We start from the raw sequence: 20,034 nt of genomic DNA, 5'->3' as shown, positions 1-20,034 counted from the left end.
TGTCTCCCCTGCCCCAAAAGTGTGGTTGGTTTGACATGCAAGGAAATTTACATGTCCCTGGGGACAAGCCACAACTCTCAGGAGTGAGTGTTTAGGTACCCCAGTCCCTTGCCCCTCCAGTGGCATGAATCTGACATGCACTGGGCACCATCCCCCAGGGTTTCCCAGTGAGATTAAACTCTGGTGACCTGCTGAGGTAGCTGGCCTTACAGCACACATTTTGTTGGCTGACTTCCCTTCCCTGTGCGAATTCTCTGCTCCCTCCTGGTGTCTCTGCAACTTCCAAATAAACTACTTGCATTCAAATCCTTGTGTCAGGGTCTGCTTCTGGGGAAACCCCACAGAGGACAACTTGCCATGCGTCAGACTCTAAATGAGGCCACGGGATATGACAAGACACAGTACCTGGCATTCAGGAACATATAGCTGCTTGTCACATAAGCACAACAACATCGACTGGTTGTTACCACTTGCAGAGCACTCACACAGTATCCTCTGCTGTGGTAGGCACCGTACACAGACGGCATCATGTGATCAATAATTATTATCCCCACTTTACAGAACCAGGTTCAGAAAAGTTATGACCTGGTAAAAGACCTGTGCAAGGTTGAACATCTCTGTGCCGACCAATGCTGGGATGCGACTCTATCTGCTCCAAAGCATGTTCCTTTAACCCTTATGCCTCCACGGCTGGAAGTCTCTGGCTTGCTGTTTGCATTTATGTTTAGAAGGGTTTCAAGCTCTGCCTCTTGTCCCAAGATTCATTCCAGGCCCACATTATGCAGAGGCTGGGCCGTGGCATCCTGAGAGGCAGTGTGGTGTGATGTATAATGAAATCACAAGCTTCTGGGCAGCCCCTCTCTGTCTCAGTCTTCCCACCTGTAAACTAAGGTTAATGACAGAGCCTGGTTCTAATGAGATCAGCACGAGAAAAGCTTTCAGAACAGTGTCTGGCACAGGGGCCACCCTCAACAATGTTGGCACCATTGGCTAGATTGTGTGGGGCAACACATCTGAGTGTATCAAAGAAAGCAAGGACTGGGGAGTCAGGCCAACCAGGGTCCAAGGTACCACTTGTTACTAGTCGTGGAAGCTTGGGCATTTAACCTCCCGGAGCTTTGGTAGTACATATGTAAACGAGAGACAGCCATACCCAGTTTGTAGGATGACTTTTAAGGATTGAGTAGGATAATGAATATAAAAACCTTAGTGAAGAATCATGTCTGGTCCATGGTGGACCTTCCAAAATGTTATTATTGTGACCATTGGCAAGGTCACTGAAGTCCTTGGAATGTCTTTGCCCAGGGTTTGTGTGCAAAGGAAACAGGGTTAACTGAGAGAGGGAGGAGAGAGGAGGCTGAGGAAAGGCAGCTATAGGGCGGACGAGGAGCTGGAAGACCTGGGTTTAGGCCTGTCTCTGACTTGCTGTGTGATCTCGAACAACTTGTTCAAACTCTCTGAGATGCCATTTCCTCATCTGTAGAAGGAGACAACACGTGGAAAGCGTATAGCGGTGCTGGCTCGCAAGAGTGGACAGCCTTGTTGATCAACCCAACCACCAGGGGAAATGGTGCCCCTGGCCCAGGCCCCTGGATGAGGAAGAATGACCCTCATCCTCTTCCATTAGGGAGGTCTCAAGCTTGAAATCTGGAAACCAGGTTTCTGGGCCCAGGAATTGCCTAATCCTCCCACAGTTAGGTAGATAAGGGATCTGGTCCGTTGGACTGGTGAGATAAGTGGTCAAGGCCGTTACTCTTCAATCAGGCCCAGAAGGGACCTCTGACTTACTTGTGTGTTTGTGGGTCCCTTGGGAGAGCAGAGGAGGAGAAGGACTCTGGGCCTTCCCACCCTCTGGACTACTTGTCCCTTCTGCCCGGATCCCCGGAGGGCTGGGCTAGAATACAGGGGTTGGATATGCGATCCCCGAGTTGAGTCATCCACCCCGACAAGTCCACTAGTTCCTGGCAGAGAGATCCAGCAAGTTCAAGGCTCATCACTTGCCGGCCTCTCTCTAAACTGCAGTAAATTTAGCTGGGGTTTGGTTAAAATTCTGATATTTTGTTCATCATAGATGTTTTGCATTGATTTCGATTTTTAAGAAAGATTGCATTCAAATATTACTTATCTTGAATAGTGAATTTCTTCGTACCCCCTTAAATTTTGCCTCATTGGCCTCATCCTAGCCCTGAGTCTGTGGTGGTGACAGGGGAAATGGGAGGTGAGCGGGGTGGGGAAGGCTGTCTACAGAGTGTGAGACTCTGCAGGAAGCTTTTCTTTGCAGCTGTTGCCTCATTGCCAGCCCTGAAGATACACCTTGAGGTTGGACAAGGTGGCACATTCTACACCAGTGACCCTCAGCTGGGGTCCTTCTGCTCCCCTGAGGACATCTGGAAATGTGTGCAGATGTTTTTGATTGTCCTAACGGAGGGAGGTGCTACTAATATGTAGCGGGTAGAGACAGGGGGTGTTGTTAAACCTTCTGCCACCCCCAGGACAGCCTCCCACAGCAAAAAGTTATTTGACCCCATGTATTAATAGCATGAAGGTTGAGAAACCTGGATCTAGATTCCCAGCACAAAAGAAAGAGCACAGGTTTTCCACACACTAAAGGTGAGAAGGAGAGGGAGAGAGAGAAAGAGAGAGCTAAAAAGACTTAGAAATTCTAGAGCCCTCACTTCCTGTGCAACCTTGGCAAGTCTCTTTCCCTCTCTGAATGCCATTTTGGGGTGGTGATGAGTGAAGATGAAGGTCAGGGACGGGTGCACATACAGCACCTGGTGTGGATAGTGCTCGGGAAGGCCGAGGCTCTCCCTTGCCTCAGGTGGGACGCCCTGGAGCTGATGACCCGCCTGTTAACACCTGCTAAGACCCAGGGCCGGCAGCCTCTCCAGGCTTCTCCCACGTGCTTCCTCTCCCCGCTTCCTGGTCTCTCGCCAGCTCCCTGGGATCTCCACCCCACTTCCTGGGATATTGACAGTAAGTGGGAGGCTGCTCCTGAAGTTAAGGCGTATTGTTCAGACTGGGGCATTTTAGGGGCACTAATAATAATCGAGCTTGAACAACAGGCATAACATCTGGGGCCTTCTTAGGCAAACTGGGTGTGTGTGTGGGCACCAAACAGGGCAGGAGGCCCCAGGAGGCAGGTCCCTGCTGTTCCAGTAGAGAGCAGGGCCCAGGGTGGGAAGACTGAGCAAACTTCGTTATCAGATCCACTGCCTCTCACCCTGGCCTGGGGCAATCATCCTACTTCCCCAAAATCCCAGTATAAGGGCTGCTTCTGGGGCCCTGCAGCCAGAGACACAGAGTGGAGGCCTCAGATTCTTGAGAGGTGAGTTCTCTCCTGGCTGCCCAGGGAGGAAGGGTCTGGGCCTGGGAGGAGGTAGCACCCTGTATGGCAAACACCTAGAAGGCCTGTCCTTAGGGCCATGCTGGCCACTGTCCTTCCCCCTCCCTCTTCCCTAGCATGAGTGAAATCAGCCCTGACCCTGAGCAGACCTGTCCCTGCAGGGACAAGGGTCTGAGCTGAGTGTGGTTCCAGGGAGCAGTGATGGAGATCTGAGGACAAAGGGACTTTTGTACCTGAGTTCCCCTCCCTCCATTCCTTTTCCACATTCTCCAGCTCAGGGTCTGTTCACTGGAGGAGGAGAAAACAATCTAGTTTGCTCTTTAATCAAGCAATTAAACACTGCATCTATGCTATGTGCCAGGGCTGTGCCAGACACACAAGGACGGCCCGGAGAAGGAAGGTGGAGCTGTGTTTTCGCACAAGACCGAGTAGATATGAAGCACCCCCTGCTCCTGCTCCTTGTCCTGCTGGGGACAGTGGCTGCGCTTCATCTGGGTAAGTCCTCTTCTTCCCTTCTCATCCCTTTTTCCTACGTGCTTTCTTGCTCTCATGGGGTTAGGGTCACAGCCGCCTCTTTTCAGTTGCCCCAGTTCATCGCTGGTAAGATTTCTCCTGGCCTCAGAACCATGACCCAAACTTTCAGGAGGAAAACCCACCCACCTGTTAAGATGAAGGGCTGGTGACCATTCCAGGCTTCTCACATGTGCTTCCTCTCACCCCCAAAATACACACCTGTGGTGGCAGCCAGAAGTCAGGCTCTTGTTCATTTGTGGGTGTGACCCAAGAGATCTCTTCTCAGCTAATACTGAGGAGATCTCCAGTCCTGGATCTAGATGGCTTGGCTAGGAAAGTCTTGAGTGAGGTTGTTGGAGCTGTCCATGGTCCTGGAAGACATTGGCCAGTTTTCTCTCTTTTTCCCAGAAAATGATGCTCCCCATCTGGAGATCCAAGAGCCAGAGGCAGACCTGGGACAGGATCTGGATGGTTCAGGGGATCAGGAGGGAGAGTTGGCCTTGACTGAGGATGTGATTAAGTCAGAGAGGGAAGAGGTTGAGACTTCTGCCTGTCGAGACACCTTTGAGGACGAGGAGGCCATGGAGTCGGACCCAGATGCCTTAGACGAGGACTTGGAGTGCCCCAAAGAAGAGGACACAGTTCAAGTGCAGGGAAGTCCTGGGTGCAAGACCTGCCGCTACCTGTTGGTGCGGACGCCCAAGACATTTAAGCGTGCTCAGGTAAGTAGCAGGGAGGCTACTGCAGGGAGAACAGAGTGGATTTGACCTGTGGTTCCCTATTCATTTAGACTAGTGGGTCTCAAAGACTAGCATGCATCAGAATCACCCGGAGGTCTTGTTAAAACACAGATTTCTGGGCCCCATCGCACAGTTCCTGGTTAGGAAGGTCTGTGGTGGGGCCTGGGAATTTGCATTTATAACAAATTTCCAGGTGGTGAAGATATAGTCGGTCTGGGGGCTGCACTTTGAGAACCACTGATTTAGCCAAGAAACTTTGGTATTATATATACCCATGTTAAATCCTGGCTCTGCCTTTTACTGGATGTGCTACCTGGGCAAATCACTTCACCTTTCAGAGCTTCAGTATCTCCATTTGTAAAATGAAGTTTTACAAATATATATAATATAGTGCCAACCCTTAGAGTTGTGGTGAGGATTAAATAAGATAATACATGGGAAGTATTTGGAATAATCCCTAGGTCATAATATACTCAATAAATGGTGGTTATAATTACTATCATTATATTATATCATTATCATTATATCCTACAAGATTATCCTGGCAGATAATTAAGGAGCAAAAGAGGATTGAGGGAAGCAAGTAGATCCCTTATTTTTAACCTGGAAAGGGGCGTAGGGCTCTTGCGTGTAGACTCAGAAACTTGATATAAATGAAAGGGCATTTCTGACTTCTCTTCTCTCTGCAGAATGTCTGCAGGAAATGCTACAAAGGCAACCTTGTCTCCATCCATAGCTACAGCCTCAACTCTCAGATTCTTTATTTCACTAGAAGACTCAATCAGGCCCAGGTCTGGATTGGAGGCTTCATCAGGCACTGGGTAAGTAAAGGGTCAACTCTCAGGCATAGGAAGTTTTTTCTGATTGTCTTGAGGGACCACCTGCTGGTGCCAAGCCTTAGCCCAGCAGCTAATCTGTCCTTAGAGTGGCAGGCAATGATGTGCTGGAGCTGGCTGGTACTGGCTCTGGAGAACGGAGGGTGCACATCTGTTCCCAACTCCCTGTTCAATGATTACATGCTTGTGGCTTGAAATTAGCCATGGTGGGAGTATTTACACCAAAGAAATTGGCAATTGCTACAAATCAGGTCTCCTTCCTACTCTCCATCTTCTCACCCTTTCCCAGAGCTGGTTTTTAAATACCACTGGAGTCAGGAGACAGATTCCAGGCCCAGGTTGGTCACTTACTAGCTGAATAACTTTATCTGAGTCTCAGTTTCTTCATCTCTGAAATGGGAACCTTTTTCTCTCAGGGTGGCTCTGAAATTATGGATGAATAGTGCCATGATATTTGGAACTCAAAGTGTGGTCCATGGGCCAGCAGTATCAGTATTACTGGTAGTTTGTTAGAAATGGAGAATCTGGCCAGGCACAGTGGCTCATGCCTATAATCCTAGTGTTTGGGAGGCCAAGGCAGGAGGATCGCTTGAGCCCAGAAGTTTGAGACCAGCCTGGGCAACACAGTGAGACCTCACCTCTACAGAAAAAACCCCAATTAGGTGAGTGTGGTGGCACACATCTGTAGCCCTAAGTACTCAGAAGGCTGAGGCAGGAGGATGGCTTGAGCCCAGAAGTTTGAGGCTGCAGTGAGCTATGATTATGCCAGTCCATTCCAGCCTGGGTGACAGAGTGAGACCGTGTCTTTAAAAAAAAAAAAAAAAAATTAGCATAATTGTAATCTTGGGCTCCACCCCAGATCTCTTGAATCAATTTGCATTTTAACAAGATCCCCAAGAGATGTGCATGAACAGTAAAGTTTGAGAAGCCTACTCTTGATGTGACGGCTGGGACAGACAGGTTTGCTCTTCCATTGTCATTGCCTGCAAACCCTCAGGGATGGGTCTTGAGGGTATCTGGCTCCTGGCCAGGTGGGCAGTGAGAGAAGCCAGCAGTGGGTATTCTCTGGGGCCCTGGGTCTGCCTGTCTTCCTGGACCTCTGCCATCTGACCTAACCTGTCACTTCTCCAGTTGCTGGGTAGGCGGTATCGCTGGACTGATGGGAGCCGCTGGAATTTTGCATACTGGGCTGCAGGGCAGCCCAGGAAAGGGAGAGGCCACTGCATAACCCTATGTACCAAAGGTGAGGGGGAAGGGCACCAGGGCAAGGAGAAGGGGTGGGTGGACTCACTACTGTCCCTTTGAGCTGCCTGAACATACCTCCCCAAAGTCACACCCTCCCATCACCATAGGAGAACCAAAGCCCTGCCTGTGAGGAGGGCTGAGACACAGAGATTCCTTAAACAAAACCAGGCGATGGGGGTGCTCTGGAGGGGGCTGGATGGGGACTCCTTCACCACCTCTGATATGAGGGTGACAAATTTGAATGACAGATGTGACAAATGAGAGCAGCAGATGTGAATATAAGGTGTGGATGAGGGAGAAGAAAGGATGTGGGAATTAGGGATGGCTGAGAGACAAGATGCCGGGTTCTAAGGGCAGATGTGGGCAGCAGCACGGATGCCAGGTGTGAGGGAGTTTAGTATGGCGGCCAAGACCCTACGTGCTGAAGCAGGACCGCGGCCATTCGCATACAGCGGGGCCACTTGCCAGCTGAGACGCTGAGACACAGGCAAGTTATTTAACTCCACGAAGCCTCGGTTTCCTCATCTGTGAAATGGAGAGGGTGATAGCGTGCACGTCTTGGCGTCATGCCACGGTGCATCTGAAGTACTCAGCACACCGCCTGGCTTGCTCTAAGAGCTCAATAAATGTTAGCTAGCAGGGCTGTGCGGGAAGTATACAGCCGGCAGATAATGACAACCGGCGTAGAAGGAGACATGACAGGTGCCCGAGGAGGGAAGGAGGTGGGGCGCACGCCAGACCCAGCCCGGCCGCTGACGTCGCTGTGATCTCTGCTGCTAGGGGGTCGTTGGCGACGAGCGCCTTGCCGGAGGCGCCTGCCCTTCATCTGCTCCGCCTGAGCCGGCGCATCTGCTCCTCCTGGGAGCCCCCTCTCCACACCTGCGGTGTGGCCGCCCCGTCCCCGCCTCGGCACGACCCGTCCCTAGCCTCTCCTGGTCATGAATACAGACTTCCCACAGCACTTCCTGACTGTCGTCTCGTTATTGCTCGCTTTGGGTGCCCCACAGGTCGGGAAATCCCGTCCCCTGCAGGCGGCGCTCCGGGGGGAGGGGAGCAGCTGGTGGGGGTGGGGGTCGGGGTGGGGAGCTGGTGCTCCGGCTTTGTTTGGCCGCGGGGAGGGGCGGCTTTCCAAAATGGAGACGGCGGGGCCGATTCAAGAGCTGGCGTGGAGTATTGCGATCCCAGCTGGTGAACAGACCACCAGGAAGTGCGGAGAAAGTCGTCTGGGGGCAGCCTGCTCCTCAGGCCCCAAGCCTTTTTTGGCCCCCATTTCCCATTCCCCGGCCACCGCTGCGTGAGTTCAAAGCCCCCAGCCTCTTCTGAGGTGTGTTCGGGTCGGTTCCCAGGAGGACCGTGTCCTCCCGTCCTCCGTCCTGGCTACCTCCCTAGAGGGGCCACATTCTTAGCAGGAAGCTGCCTCTGTCCGTTGGGCCTTGGACCAAAGGCAGGGTGTCTGGTAGCATCGTGGTTCCCATGCCCAGTTCTGCAGCCCAGGCCTCAGCTTCTGTCTGTCCCCTACTGTCTCAGACGTTGGGGACATGAGAATACTGTTGTCACTCTTTGTGCCAGGTGAGCTACTGGGCTCCAGGAAGGGTTTAGAGTTGAAGAAGTAGGGAGCTCAGACCTGAGACTAGGCAATTAAGAAGTTGAGAGAGACAGACAGACAGACAGACAGACTGAGAGACTGAGACAGAGACAAAGACAGAGACAAAGACAGATACTGACTTTTTGGGGGGAGGTGTTTCTATATGGGGCCCAGGGAGAATATATAACGATTTGTGTATGTGCACGTGTACATCTGTACATACATATCGTGGTGTGTACATGAGTTAATCTTTGTATATATGTGCATACCTGTATATATGTGAATCTATACATGTAAATATGCATAAATCTGTGAGTCAGTGTGTATTTGTGTATTGGGTGTGCATACATTCATACATCTTCGTATATTTATGGATATGCCTGTATGTGTACACCTGTGAATATGTATGTCTGTGTAGCTTTGCACTATTATATGCCTGAATCTGTGTGTACGCACATATGTATTCCTCTTTGTGTTTAGCCAGTATGTATGTGTGTGTGTGTCTGTGTCATGTGTCTGTGCACACCTGTGTACAAGTCTATGTTTGTGTGGGTACATGTGCATCTACACAAGCATCTGATGGGATGTGGTTTCAGGAGCAAAAAGAACAGTTTTCCTAGGTGTGCTGTGTCTCTAAGGGTGTTGGAGTTGAGGGAACAGGACAGGATCAGAGAGTCCTGGGGAAGGTGGGTGGTGGAGAAAACAGCTGGGATGAGTCCTTTGAACATGAGCAGGCCTCTGGCAACAGGAGAATAGGCCCTGGCGCTGCCATGAACCTCACCGACACTGGGCCCCAGGAATGGTCTCTAGGTGACAAGGCCGGTCCTCAGTAGAGGGATCTATCCATCTGCCTTGGCTGGAGATTGGGTCAGGCAGCTCCTAATCACACCAGGTTGACAGGGGTGGGCATTCTCCCCAGGGGCATGGAAGGGGAGCTGCCCAGGAGTTTGGGCCCCACATAGCCCCTGTACTGCACATTGCAATAAGCCAATTCTTGATGCCATGCTTCTAGAAGAACAGTGGCATCTCAAGGACAGGCAGTAGGGGAAGCTCTACATAGGTGACTCTGGGACTGGTATTTCAGCTGATTGCAAGCCCCTTTTATCAGCCTTCACTTATCTCCCTGATGGGGAATGGCACTAGCCAAACCTAGTGGCCCAACATCCTGCCAGCCCAAACCAGTAGAGGTAGGGAGGAGAGAGGAGATGGGCCAAGACCTCTCCAGGCTGAAGCTTACTTGAGGCAGGCCAGGGTAGATAAGATGTCCCTCAAATCTTGAGCACTATCTGTTATTGGGCCTTGACTTCAACCCTTACATATTCATTCCTTTGGCTGCTTAAGGCCTTCCAGTCTTGAATAGCCCTTGATTAAAAAGCAAATACTCTTGAGAGAAGAAATTCCCCAGAAATGTTATCTATTAATACCCCTGGGAGGCTGATAGGCAACTTGCTGAGAACAAGGTTTTGTGAGAAGGAACACAGAAGGGAAGGATGTGTGGAATTGTCAGTGGGCATGCTGGGGGAGGGGTGAGAAGGGGGAAAAAAGGAGCTATTAAAAAGGAGATAATAAAACAGAGACAGTGCTGTGCTCACTATTTCCAAGAAAACTAGGAATTTCCCAGTATTCCTTGCAGTAAAGATGGGCTCTGCACTCAATCCGGCCAATCGAATGTGGTGGGCAGTGAAGTAACCCAGTTCCGGGCCTGGTCTTTCAATGATCTCTTCTGATCCTCCAGTTTTCGCTTTCCCTGCCTCAGTGATCCCATGTCAATATCTCAAATGGCACAGCTACCAGATGGAGGGGGCTGTTTGACCTACTTTGTTGTATTAAACCTTGACATTTTACTTCTTCCTGCAGCAAAACCCGAGTTAGCCAAAGTAACACATAATAAAAGGTGCCAACAAATTTCCAGATATAGCCCAGAAGTCAAAATCCCCAACTCTAGACTCATAAAGTTCTAGGTTCAAGTCCCAATTCTCCCATTTCAGTTTCTTAAGCCTCAGTGTCTTCTTTTGTACAATGAGGGTTGAATTAGACAATGCCCGTCACCCACGTAGTCCAGTGCCTGCCGATGGTGAGCAATCAGTGAATGTTAGCTTTCGTGCTGAGTGATTAAAGCAGCAGTGTAGTGTTAGGCATGAGCATGGCTGCCAGTTCTCGTTCCCACGTACTGTAAATTTCTTTTTCTATCAATAGATTAATAATGAACCATAGCAACCTCACCAGGGTTGGTGTGAGAGTCCATGTGATTATGCTGGTGACTGTGCTGGGTAAACCACCATGCAACAGAGACAAGTTAGCTGTTGTCTTTACTACTGATATTAAACCTACATCTAGCACACAGAAGCAGTAACTTAGTTCTGATACAGGGAGGACAACATCAGGCTCACTGCTGGCCACACTTGCTGGCCAGCCCAGGACCACCCCAGTCTGAAGGGAAGGGAGGGACTGGGAGAGAGGGTCCCTCTAGGACACAGCTGCCTCCATCTCCTCATTAGAGAGCATCCCTGTGACCCCAGCCTCTGTCCAGCCTCCTGAGAGCTGGATTCACCAGGGAGGCGTGGGGAACTCCTAGTTGGAGGACATGCTGTTGCCTTCACTGATGTCTCTATCGGAGAAATGAAGTCTGGTCGGATCTGTGGACCCTGCCCGATTCCTGAGGCTGGCCCTGGGGGGATACTGCCCCACCATCCTGAGGATGGGGCAGTGGGTGAGGGCAGAGGGAGGGGAGGGGTGATGTCGGGGGAGTCTTACCCCTTCTCCCCTGGGGTGGGGGATCACTGGGGTCAGGCCTTTGCAAGTGCCCACTGTTTGAGCCTCCCGAGCTACTCCTGAGGCTGTCCCCTCCCCCAGTGCCTGCACCTTCTGTTGAGGGACCAGCTCTCCATCTGCAATTAGGCTCCTGTCTGCTTAGACCTCATGATTACGCCCACTCCAGCTTTTCCAGAGCCTTATCGTGAAGCTAATGAAACATATACTTTAGGGCCGGTCACTTGCATGAGCCCCTCCTAATATCTAATTCCATATTATTTTTCAAAAGATGCCCCCAGATTGCAGGTTCGCAGAACTGAGTCTGCCCCTGAGCTCTGCCCAGGTGTGATTTCTGGGCTTCTCGCTGTAGGAGGAGAGGCCAGAATTGGGACGGGAGACGTCTGGGCCAGTGGAGGCAGGGGTTCCAGCTTCCTGTTCTTGCCTCCTTCCCTGAGAAGCAGGACACCTGGGTCTCTTTTGGCCGCTAACTCTGTGTCACTGGACAAGTCGTTTTCCCTTTCTGGGCTCAGTTTGCTCATCTGGAGAGTTGGACGAGACAGTTTCTAGGGCCCCTTTACCTTCTAAGCTTAGGGGACTGAGCACCGTGTTGGGACTCTGTGGGGACAGGCCTGGTTGACCTGGCTGGCAGCTCTCAGGGAGTCGGGCCTCACTGGAGCCTTTTCACCACTGTGAGGACTGCCGACTTCCGGGAACAGGGCCCCCGCCTACAAAGACAGGACCCTAGGTCTGGAACCACCTCTCCCCCTGGGGGTGGCCTAATCAGGCTTCCAGAGTGGGGGGCCCCAGGTGTGTGTGGGAACGTGTGGGGTCCCAGAGGGAGAACAGGAATGGCCCCTTCCCTGGTTTGGGGACAGAGCTGTGGGGTGAGGGAAGGAAACAGTCACGCCTCCTGTTTCCTTCTGAATTTGAGCCCCACCCAAGTCCGAGATGAGACCTCCCACCACTGTCCGACTGGCCTCCCCTAACATGCGGCCGAGCTCCTGCGGAAAGCATGGGGCTTACTCGTTCTTAACCGAGGCATGGTCAGGGTGGAGGCGGCTGAAGCAGCAGAGCTGAACCCCCAGGAGTTCCTTCTTCTCTCGAGGAGTGTGGGTGGTGGAGTTAGTCAGACCCGGGTTCAAATCCCAGCCCTCCCACTTCCTGGCTACGTGGCCTGGGGCAAATGACTCAGTGTCTCTGAGCCTTGGTTTATCTTCAAAGCAAGGAAAACTAATATCTACCTTGTAGGATTATTCTAAGGATTAAATGAGATAATGTGTGTGAAAGTGCCTGGCACTCGGTAGGCCCTCGTGGCCACTTGTCCTAACAATATTATCTCTACTCTTTGGAAAGGGGATGACTCAGGTGCTACTGCCCCTGGGGTCCTGGGAAGCAGGGGAGGCAAGGGGCGAAGGTGAGACTGGGGTCTTAGCAGGGAGCCCCCCTGTCTGCCAGAGAGAGGGAGGCCCAGATGCCCGAGTCCCAGCTGCGGCCTCATGGGGTGAGTGGAAGAAATGACAGCCCCTCTTCTCCCCCACCCCCTTGCTCAGCTGGGGTCCCCTGTGGGAGGCCCGGAGCCCAAGGGTGAGTGTGGGGCCCTGGGAAGAGGCCCTAGTGGCCTATGGAGTATGCGCCCGAATCTGTGGACTGCTTTTCCTCCGTGGTCTGGTCGCTGGGGTACGCTGGGTTGGTCAAGGTGGCGACTTTCAGCGTGGTCTCATTCACCTGCAGGCAGAGGGTCCTCCTATGTGCCCCCATGTGACAGACTCAGCAGTGAGGGCCGCTGGCCTGGTCACTGGGGCAGCTAGAGCAAGTCTGTGTGACCCCAAGACTCTTTCCGTGTAGCCCAAGGGCAAACAGAAACCTGAGTCATCCCACAGCTGGAAACGGAGAGGGGCGATGGCGGGGGGGGGGGGTGGGGTGGGGTGGGGGATGTTGGCAGTGATGACCCGCAGAGCCCCCAAGATTCTCTTCAGAGCCCACTCTTGCCCAAACTCTCTTATGCGGACCTGAAATATTCACTGAGGCCCAGTGAACTCCCCTTCAGAAGATCCCAAAAGGGGAGCTCCTGAGAGTCCCCTGGGGCCCAGTGCCACTCCCTGCCCTGTCCCCAACTCACCTCCTCAAACTTCTTGGCTTTGTACTGGTCGGCCCCCTTGAGGAAGTTGAGCAGGATGATGTCACAGAGCACGGTCCCCTGGAGGAGGAGAGGCAGGGCAGGCTCAGAGGGTGCCCTGGAGCGGGTAGGGGCAGGGTGGCAGGCAGCGGTGGGCTCAGGCAGCGCCCGGGCTGCCCCAAGTGTGCAGACAGCAGGCCAGGGTGGGAGGCGAGTCCTTTAGAGGGGCCTGACGGATGCCCAGGGGCTTTGCAGGGTGTCTTCAGGGCCTGCCTTCCCCGCTCCTGGGGTCGTCCCCAGACCACAAAAAGCAGAGACAGGACTCACTGGGAGGAGCAGGACCGAGGGGTAGAAGCCCCTGGGAGCGGGCCATGTCCCCACCCAGCCATGCGGGCTCTGCTCCTCATTAAGGCATCTCAGGTCTGTGGCAACCCTGGAGTCTCTTCCCCACCTGCACAGTCGGAAACAGCAACTGTGTAACAGGTGGAGCCTCCTGAAGCCGGGAAGGCGCTAACGGAGGTGACGAGCGCTCCGTGCCTGGAGACGGTGCAGCCGGGGCCCACGCAGCAGGGACGTGCTGCAGGAGCTGCAGCGCCTGGCAGGGGGGCCTTGCCCCGGTCACTCCCCTGCCCACCCGTGCCAGGCTGGGCCCCACGCTGACTGGCCTCCTGTCAGCCTGCAGGGGCTGGACTTACCACTCCCACGGAAGTAAAGGCCGCCACGGAGCTGATGATGGTGGGGATGATGTTGAACTTGCCAGCCTGTGTGTACAAAGATCAAGGCGCGTGGGCAGAGGGTGGAGGTGAGACTTGTGGCTGAACTTGGCGCCAGAAGGGTTCTTGGTGGATCAGCGGGTCCCACCCCTTCGTGGCACGGGTGAGGATACGGGAGAGCCACTGAGGGTGTCAAAGCCGGTCAGCAGCAGACCCCTGCCCGCCTAGCGGAGCCTTTTCAGGGCCCATGAGCAGGTCTGGGCTGCCTCCCCTGTCTACCCGCCCTGTCCACCCCATCCGCCTGGCCCCGGAACTCACATTTCCATACACCAGCACATCGAAGCGGATGCCAAAAGCCTTCAGGAGTGTGCGGTACTCACTGCCGTTCTCCATTTTGTAGTACTTGGCGAACCTGGAGGCCACAGGCGAAGGTGGGTCTCACCGTGGGCTCCTGTCTCTCCGGCCTGAACCTTCTGGCTCCCTCACCTACTGAGCAGCCCTTACTGATGGTTTGTGAGACACCTGCCACGGTCCTCCCTGTGTGGTGAGCTGACCCTCTGCACCGGCATCATCTTGGGGGCTTGTTAAAAAAGTAGATTCCTGGGCCAGACCTCGAACCCACAGAATCAGCATGTCTGTGGTGGAGCCCTAGACTCTGCCTTTTAAATAATTTCCCTAAATGATTCTGGTGCGTACAAAAGTTTGAGCTATGGCTGGACTCCGGGCTTCTTCAGTTCTAACTATGTGGGTCTCCTCTACCACTCACCAGCTGTGCAACCCTGGGCCAGTTACTTAACCTCTCTGAGACTCAATTTCCTCATCTGTGAGTGGGAATGATACAAAAGTCTGGCTTCATAGGGTTGCCGTGAGAATTGAGTGAAACTACATGCGTCAGGGGTTTAGAACAGGGCCTGGAACATAGTAAGCACTCAGGGAATATTCGCTCATGCTGCCTGTTGTTATGGCTAAAGAAGTATGCTCACATTTATAGAACAGTTTTAAAAAGTGCTTTCAGACACCTCATCTCCTTTCACCTGTGCAACCAACCTATGGGATAGTGCTATGGCTTGAATATCCCCTCCAAAACTCATGTTGAAATTTAATCCCCGTGTGGCAGTATTGAGAGGCAGGGCCTTTAAGAGGTGATTGGATCGTGAAGGCTCTGCCCTCATAGATGGATTAATCCATTCATGGCTCCATGGATTAATGGGCTATGGTGGGAGGGGAACTGGTGGCTCTGTAACAAGAGGAGAAGAGACCTGAGCTAGCACATTAGCACGCTCAGTCCCCTTGGTACCCTGTGCCACCTCGAGACTGCAGAGTCCCCACAATCAAGAAGATTCTCACCAGATGTGGCTCCTCGACCTTGGACTTATCAGCCTCCATAACAGTAAGAAATAAATTCCTTTTCTTTATAAATTACTCAGATTCAGCTATTATAAACAGAAAACAGACTAATACAGACAGGCATGTGCTGCTCTGTTTCTCAAATGAGACTCCAAGGGGGTTAGGTGGCTTGTCCAGGAATTCCCAGCCAGCAAGACCCAGTGCTAGATTTGCCCAGGTTCAAGACTTTGACCTCTACACCTTCTCTGCCTTGGCTGCTGGGCGCCGTGTACTACGCTGGGGTCTTAGGAGAATGATCTGAGGTGGGTGTTTAACACGAAGAGGTGAGTGTTCATACCCGCATTTTGCAGATGCCTGTGGTGGGGAAGAGATTTGCCTATAGTTTTGCAGCTATTAAGCGCTGGACTTGGGATTCGAACTGCATCAGTTTTTGGCTTCTAAAGCCAGTGCATGTTCCCATGTGGCTGTGCCCATCACAGGCAAAATTCTAACATTAGCCAAGTGTAATCTCTTTGGGCTACTGCCCCCCAGCTGTAAAACGGGCCCTTGAAGTCAGTATCCTTGGAAAGTGGCCAGGATTGAGTGAGATGCTGGGAGTCAAAGGGCCCACAAAGCTCCTTCACGGTCTGGAGTCGACATCGCTCTTATCTGGTACGTCCCTTTCAGCATTTCCAGTCCCCACAGGTTCCCACAGCTTCCCAGGCCTCTCCCAGCAGGGTTCTGGAAACTCATTCCCTCAAAGTGTTCAATGATTGATGTGCTACTCCTCCCGGAGATATCTGCATTTGAAACTGTACGCCAGGTAGAAGGGTACACTCGGCCCAGGTGCATTAATAATGGAGGGATTACAGGTGCGGGAGGAAGAAAATATATGATGGGGAAGGGTCACCTTAAATCACAAAACATCGGCCACTGTCTGCTCTTGCCACCATCTGGTTGCGGGGAACTGTGGAGTCAGGCAGAAAGGAGCCTAAATCCTGGCTGCACCTGGCTAGCAGCTTGGCCTTTTGTGTTACTTAGCCCTTAGGGTGTTTAGTTTCCACGTCTATAAGAGTGGGTGTGCTCACGCGCCCCTCGCTGGTCTGTTGGGGAGAAGCGTAAGCACTTGCTGAGACCAGCCCTTCTAGCCGGGCATGGTCGAGATTCTTTTGTTAGGTATTCTGTCTGCTTACACGCCCATTCTCTGCTCCTTCTCTGCCTGGCACTGGGCCCTGGGAGTCTGTTTTGCAGAGACTAATTCCACCAAGCTCCCTGCCCTCCATTTCCAGGTGTGTTCAGCCGGTGGCAGGCCCTGACGGGAGATCAGAGGGTGGGTGGAAAAAAAGGTGCAGGGTGTTCAGTCTGCTGAGCCTCTACCAGTGGCTTAGCTCTGCAGGTTCTGGGAACTGCTCCCCAGCGCCCTTGCCCTTGCCAGCCTAGGTGATAGCAGGTGGCCCACGTTGCCAGCTCTGAGGTCCTTCACCAGCATTGCTGGTGCCCTTTGCCATGAGTGCACCTTTGTGCACAGTCCATTCAGGCACCCCTTTTGAGGCCACCCACTGTTTCCTCTCAGGACAACCACCCTCACCACCCCCATTTTACAGAGGGGGAAGTTCAGGCCTAGAGAGCTTTATCTGGGTCGGGAAGGAATGCAGAGAACAGGTGGCACATCTCCTGTCTCTGCCCGAGTGTGGGCAGGGCCGGAGCTGTGTGCCGGAGCGAAGCACCTGTTGCCCGAGTAAGGCTGGAAACTACTCAGTGAGAAAAAGGTTTCCGGGAGAGCCTGACCCGGGAAGTGTTTGCCTGCGCACTTTGCCACCGAAGGGGGAGGCAGGGAGGCCAGAGGATCTTCTCGAGAGAAAGGCCCAGAGTCGACATGACAGTGGCCCCAGGAAGGGGCCTGAGAGGAGTGCAACCACCTACGTGGAAGGAGCCTTGGAGGTCGGGGAAAGACGGGAGGGGCTCACCTGTCTTCAAAACTGTGGTCGGTTACGGTCTGGGTGGTGGGGGAGGGGAGCTTCACAATAAGGCAAAACAGAATGAATTCTAGTCGCAGCAGCAGGAGAACAGCAGGACAGACACCTGAAAGGATGCCACATCTACAAAGATGATGAGGTCCAAGAACATCATTCTCCAAGAGGCTTTCAGATTATTGTAAAGAAGTCTAGGAAAGAAGCATCTGGACTGGGCAGAAGGCCCCAGGAAGTCCTCACTGTGGCACTCAGGTTGGGCCGAGGGTATAGACCATCACCATCTCCACACCCACTGTTTATAGAGCCCCAGAAATAGAGGCAGATCCCTCGATATAAGCGTCTCCATTAATCTCATGAAGACCACACTGTTGGTGACCCACGTCACAGGTGAGGAGACAGATGAGAAGGTAACTGGCCTGAGCCAGGCTTCCCACCCATACTGACGCCCCCAGAGCCCATGCTCGTGCCCCCTGAGCTGTCCTGCCTCTGAGCTCTAGGTGGCTGGTAAGGACGGGGCAGCCCTTGTGCAAGATCTCAAAGCCCTTCCACATCCTGTGTTCTGTCTCACATCACTGAAGAATTCAAGGCCCTTGTCTCAGAGATGTGGCAACTGCTGCCCATGGGGACTGGGCAGGGGTGAAAAGGTGGGTCGCAGACGTTGGGGGCAGGGCAGAGGCTGGGCCTGTGGTGCTGAAGTCTTCATTGCTGGCCTAAGGCTGCAACCATGAAAATGGCTCTGACATCGACTCCGGGAACAAAAAGTCGCATCCCGGGCACTGCTGTTCAAAGCGAGGGCTGGCTAAATTTATCCTGGGAAGGAATGTGAAAGGAACAGGGAGAAAAATCAAAGCGGACTTGATTTTTCTCCAGCACCTGCCTTCCAAGAGGCAATAAGCATGGTAAGATCATTATCTCACCAACCACCCACCCTGTGAGGAGGCTTGGCAGGGACGGGTTCTCTTCCTGGGTGAGGGAAGAGGAACAGAGCGCAGGGAGGGCAGGCCCAGGCTGCAGACCGGGGATTGAACCGGGAGCCCCAACTTCTGCACTCCAGTGTGGTCGGTGGGGATCACAGACTCTGGCCCACCCGTGCGGCAGAGATGGCTCAGTGGTCACCAGGGTCTGGGTTATCTCCTCTCTTTGCACGTGATTGGAGCATGTTTCGCAGGCCTTTGCACCTAGCTGGGGCCCCATGACTATCCCTGTCAATGAAACGGGAATGGAAGTGAGGTTTGTTACGTCTGTGCTGAGGTGGTTTAGAGGAGTCTACCTTCCACATCCTCCCTGTCCTCACCTGATAGCCAGTTGCTCTGGAGCCAGGGGAGGACTCTGAGGCCCTAGGGTAGACTGAGTCAAGATGGCAGGAGCCCAGATCCCTGAATGGGTGGAGCTCTCCATTGCCCACCCCCCACCGGCCCACAGTGCGCTGAGCCAGGAGCAAGAAATACATCTTTGTGTTAAGCCACTGAGACGAGGGGTTTGTTTGTTACAGCAATTAGCAACACTAACCCTGACTGTTACAAATTCCCAAGACTTCACAGCTGGGAAGATTGAGGCTCAGGAAGGAGAAATAATTTGCCAAAGGACAAAGAATGAATTGAAGCTGGGGAGTTACTCAGGTTTAGACAGAGAGAAGGCAAGTTTCCACGATGCTACATCCTAGATTCAAGCCTCGTAAGAAGACCCTAGGGGAGCTGGGTGTGGTACGATGGCCGATGGCCATCTGTCGTGAATTAGCTTCTTGACCCTGCACAAGTCACTCCACCTCTCTGAGCTTGTTACCTACGCTGAAAGTGGGAAGAGAAAGGGCCAGGAGGAGGATGAGTTGAGAGAGTGCCCACATATTTTAAGTGCTTAAAACATGTCCGTTTTCTTTCTTATCCTAGCCTAGCATCAGGATAAAATGAAATAACTTCTACATTTACTTTAACCGTTATACTCTTTTGAGTCCTGAGGACAATTAGCGATGATAACAGCCACCATATATTGAGCGCTTACTCTGTGCCCGGCATTGTGCTAAGGGCTTTATACTCATTAGCTTGTTTTATGCTCACAGCCAAGCCATGAAATTAAGTTCTGCTGTGATTTCCATTTCAAAGCCAAGGAGTCAGGACCAGAGAGGTTAAGCTGCTCGTCTGAGGTCACAAAACCAACAGTGAGTGAAGCTGGGATTCAGACCCAGGCGTCAGCTGCAGAGCCCACACCCTTAGCTAGCATTCGAGATTATTCTTTCTGTTGCCTGATTTCTGTTAGGTCCTGACTAATTTCTTTCTGTTCTCTAGCTGGAGGTCCCTTTGGCATTTGCTAGCCTCTGGGACTTCACAGCCAGAGAGTCACTGACTGAGAGTAGAACAGGAAGCACAGAAGAGCCACGCAGTGTCGGGATGACCCCCAGCCTCCCCATCTGAAAAGGGGGAGGGCTGAGCTATTCCTTGGTTTCTCCCAAGTCCTCTGATTCTTACCAGATAGCTTTGGTTTTCTTGGCTGGGAAATGGGGTTGGTGAGAATGACACCACCATTGGTCCCTCTCAAGCTGGGCCAGGCCACCTGCCTCATCTGCAGGTCCCCCCACACACTCAAGTTCCAGTCTCACCAGACTACCTCTATTTCCTGAACACACTCCATAGACATGGACCTCTCTGCTTCTGCCCACTGCTCCCCTCTACTCCTCTATTCCACCTTGCAAACTCCTATTCATCCATTAGGGCCCCGCTCAGATGGCCTCTCATTCTTTCAGCATTCAACAAATATTTAGAGCACACCCACTCTGTGCTGGACACTGCGCTAGGCACTGCGGATGCATTGCTGAGCTCGGCTCTCATGAGAGGGAGAGAAATATGCACTAATCCCACAATCCCATGCACAGCTAACATTAGACACAAGGAAAGGC

At 52.7% G+C, this 20,034-nt stretch overlaps 2 protein-coding genes across 2 annotated transcripts in view; one reads left to right on the top strand and one right to left on the bottom strand.

The window, feature by feature from the left end:
- The first annotated feature begins 3,310 nt into the window (after positions 1–3,310).
- LOC123641874 (proteoglycan 3-like) lies at positions 3,311–7,641 on the top strand. The gene is made up of 6 exons (XM_045556805.1): positions 3,311–3,328; positions 3,708–3,841; positions 4,268–4,581; positions 5,289–5,420; positions 6,567–6,678; positions 7,461–7,641. Exons 2-6 carry the CDS (start codon positions 3,781–3,783, stop codon positions 7,517–7,519), a joined length of 678 nt encoding a protein of 225 aa, XP_045412761.1. The 5' UTR covers positions 3,311–3,328; positions 3,708–3,780; the 3' UTR covers positions 7,520–7,641.
- A 4,972-nt stretch (positions 7,642–12,613) lies between these two features.
- P2RX3 (purinergic receptor P2X 3) overlaps positions 12,614–20,034 on the bottom strand; it is a 28,142-nt gene continuing 20,721 nt past the window's right edge. The window contains exons 9-12 of the mRNA XM_045558080.1: positions 14,164–14,257; positions 13,828–13,893; positions 13,136–13,213; positions 12,614–12,741 (exon numbers count right to left, since the gene is read on the bottom strand). Of these exons, the coding sequence (XP_045414036.1) occupies positions 12,628–12,741; positions 13,136–13,213; positions 13,828–13,893; positions 14,164–14,257 (352 nt within the window). The 3' untranslated portion in view covers positions 12,614–12,627. The remainder of the gene's footprint in view (positions 12,742–13,135; positions 13,214–13,827; positions 13,894–14,163; positions 14,258–20,034) is intronic.

The sequence above is a fragment of the Lemur catta genome, chromosome 7 (genome assembly GCF_020740605.2).
Source record: "Lemur catta isolate mLemCat1 chromosome 7, mLemCat1.pri, whole genome shotgun sequence".
Lineage (NCBI taxonomy): Eukaryota > Metazoa > Chordata > Mammalia > Primates > Lemuridae > Lemur > Lemur catta.
This window is presented reverse-complemented; position numbering and strand designations above follow the sequence as displayed.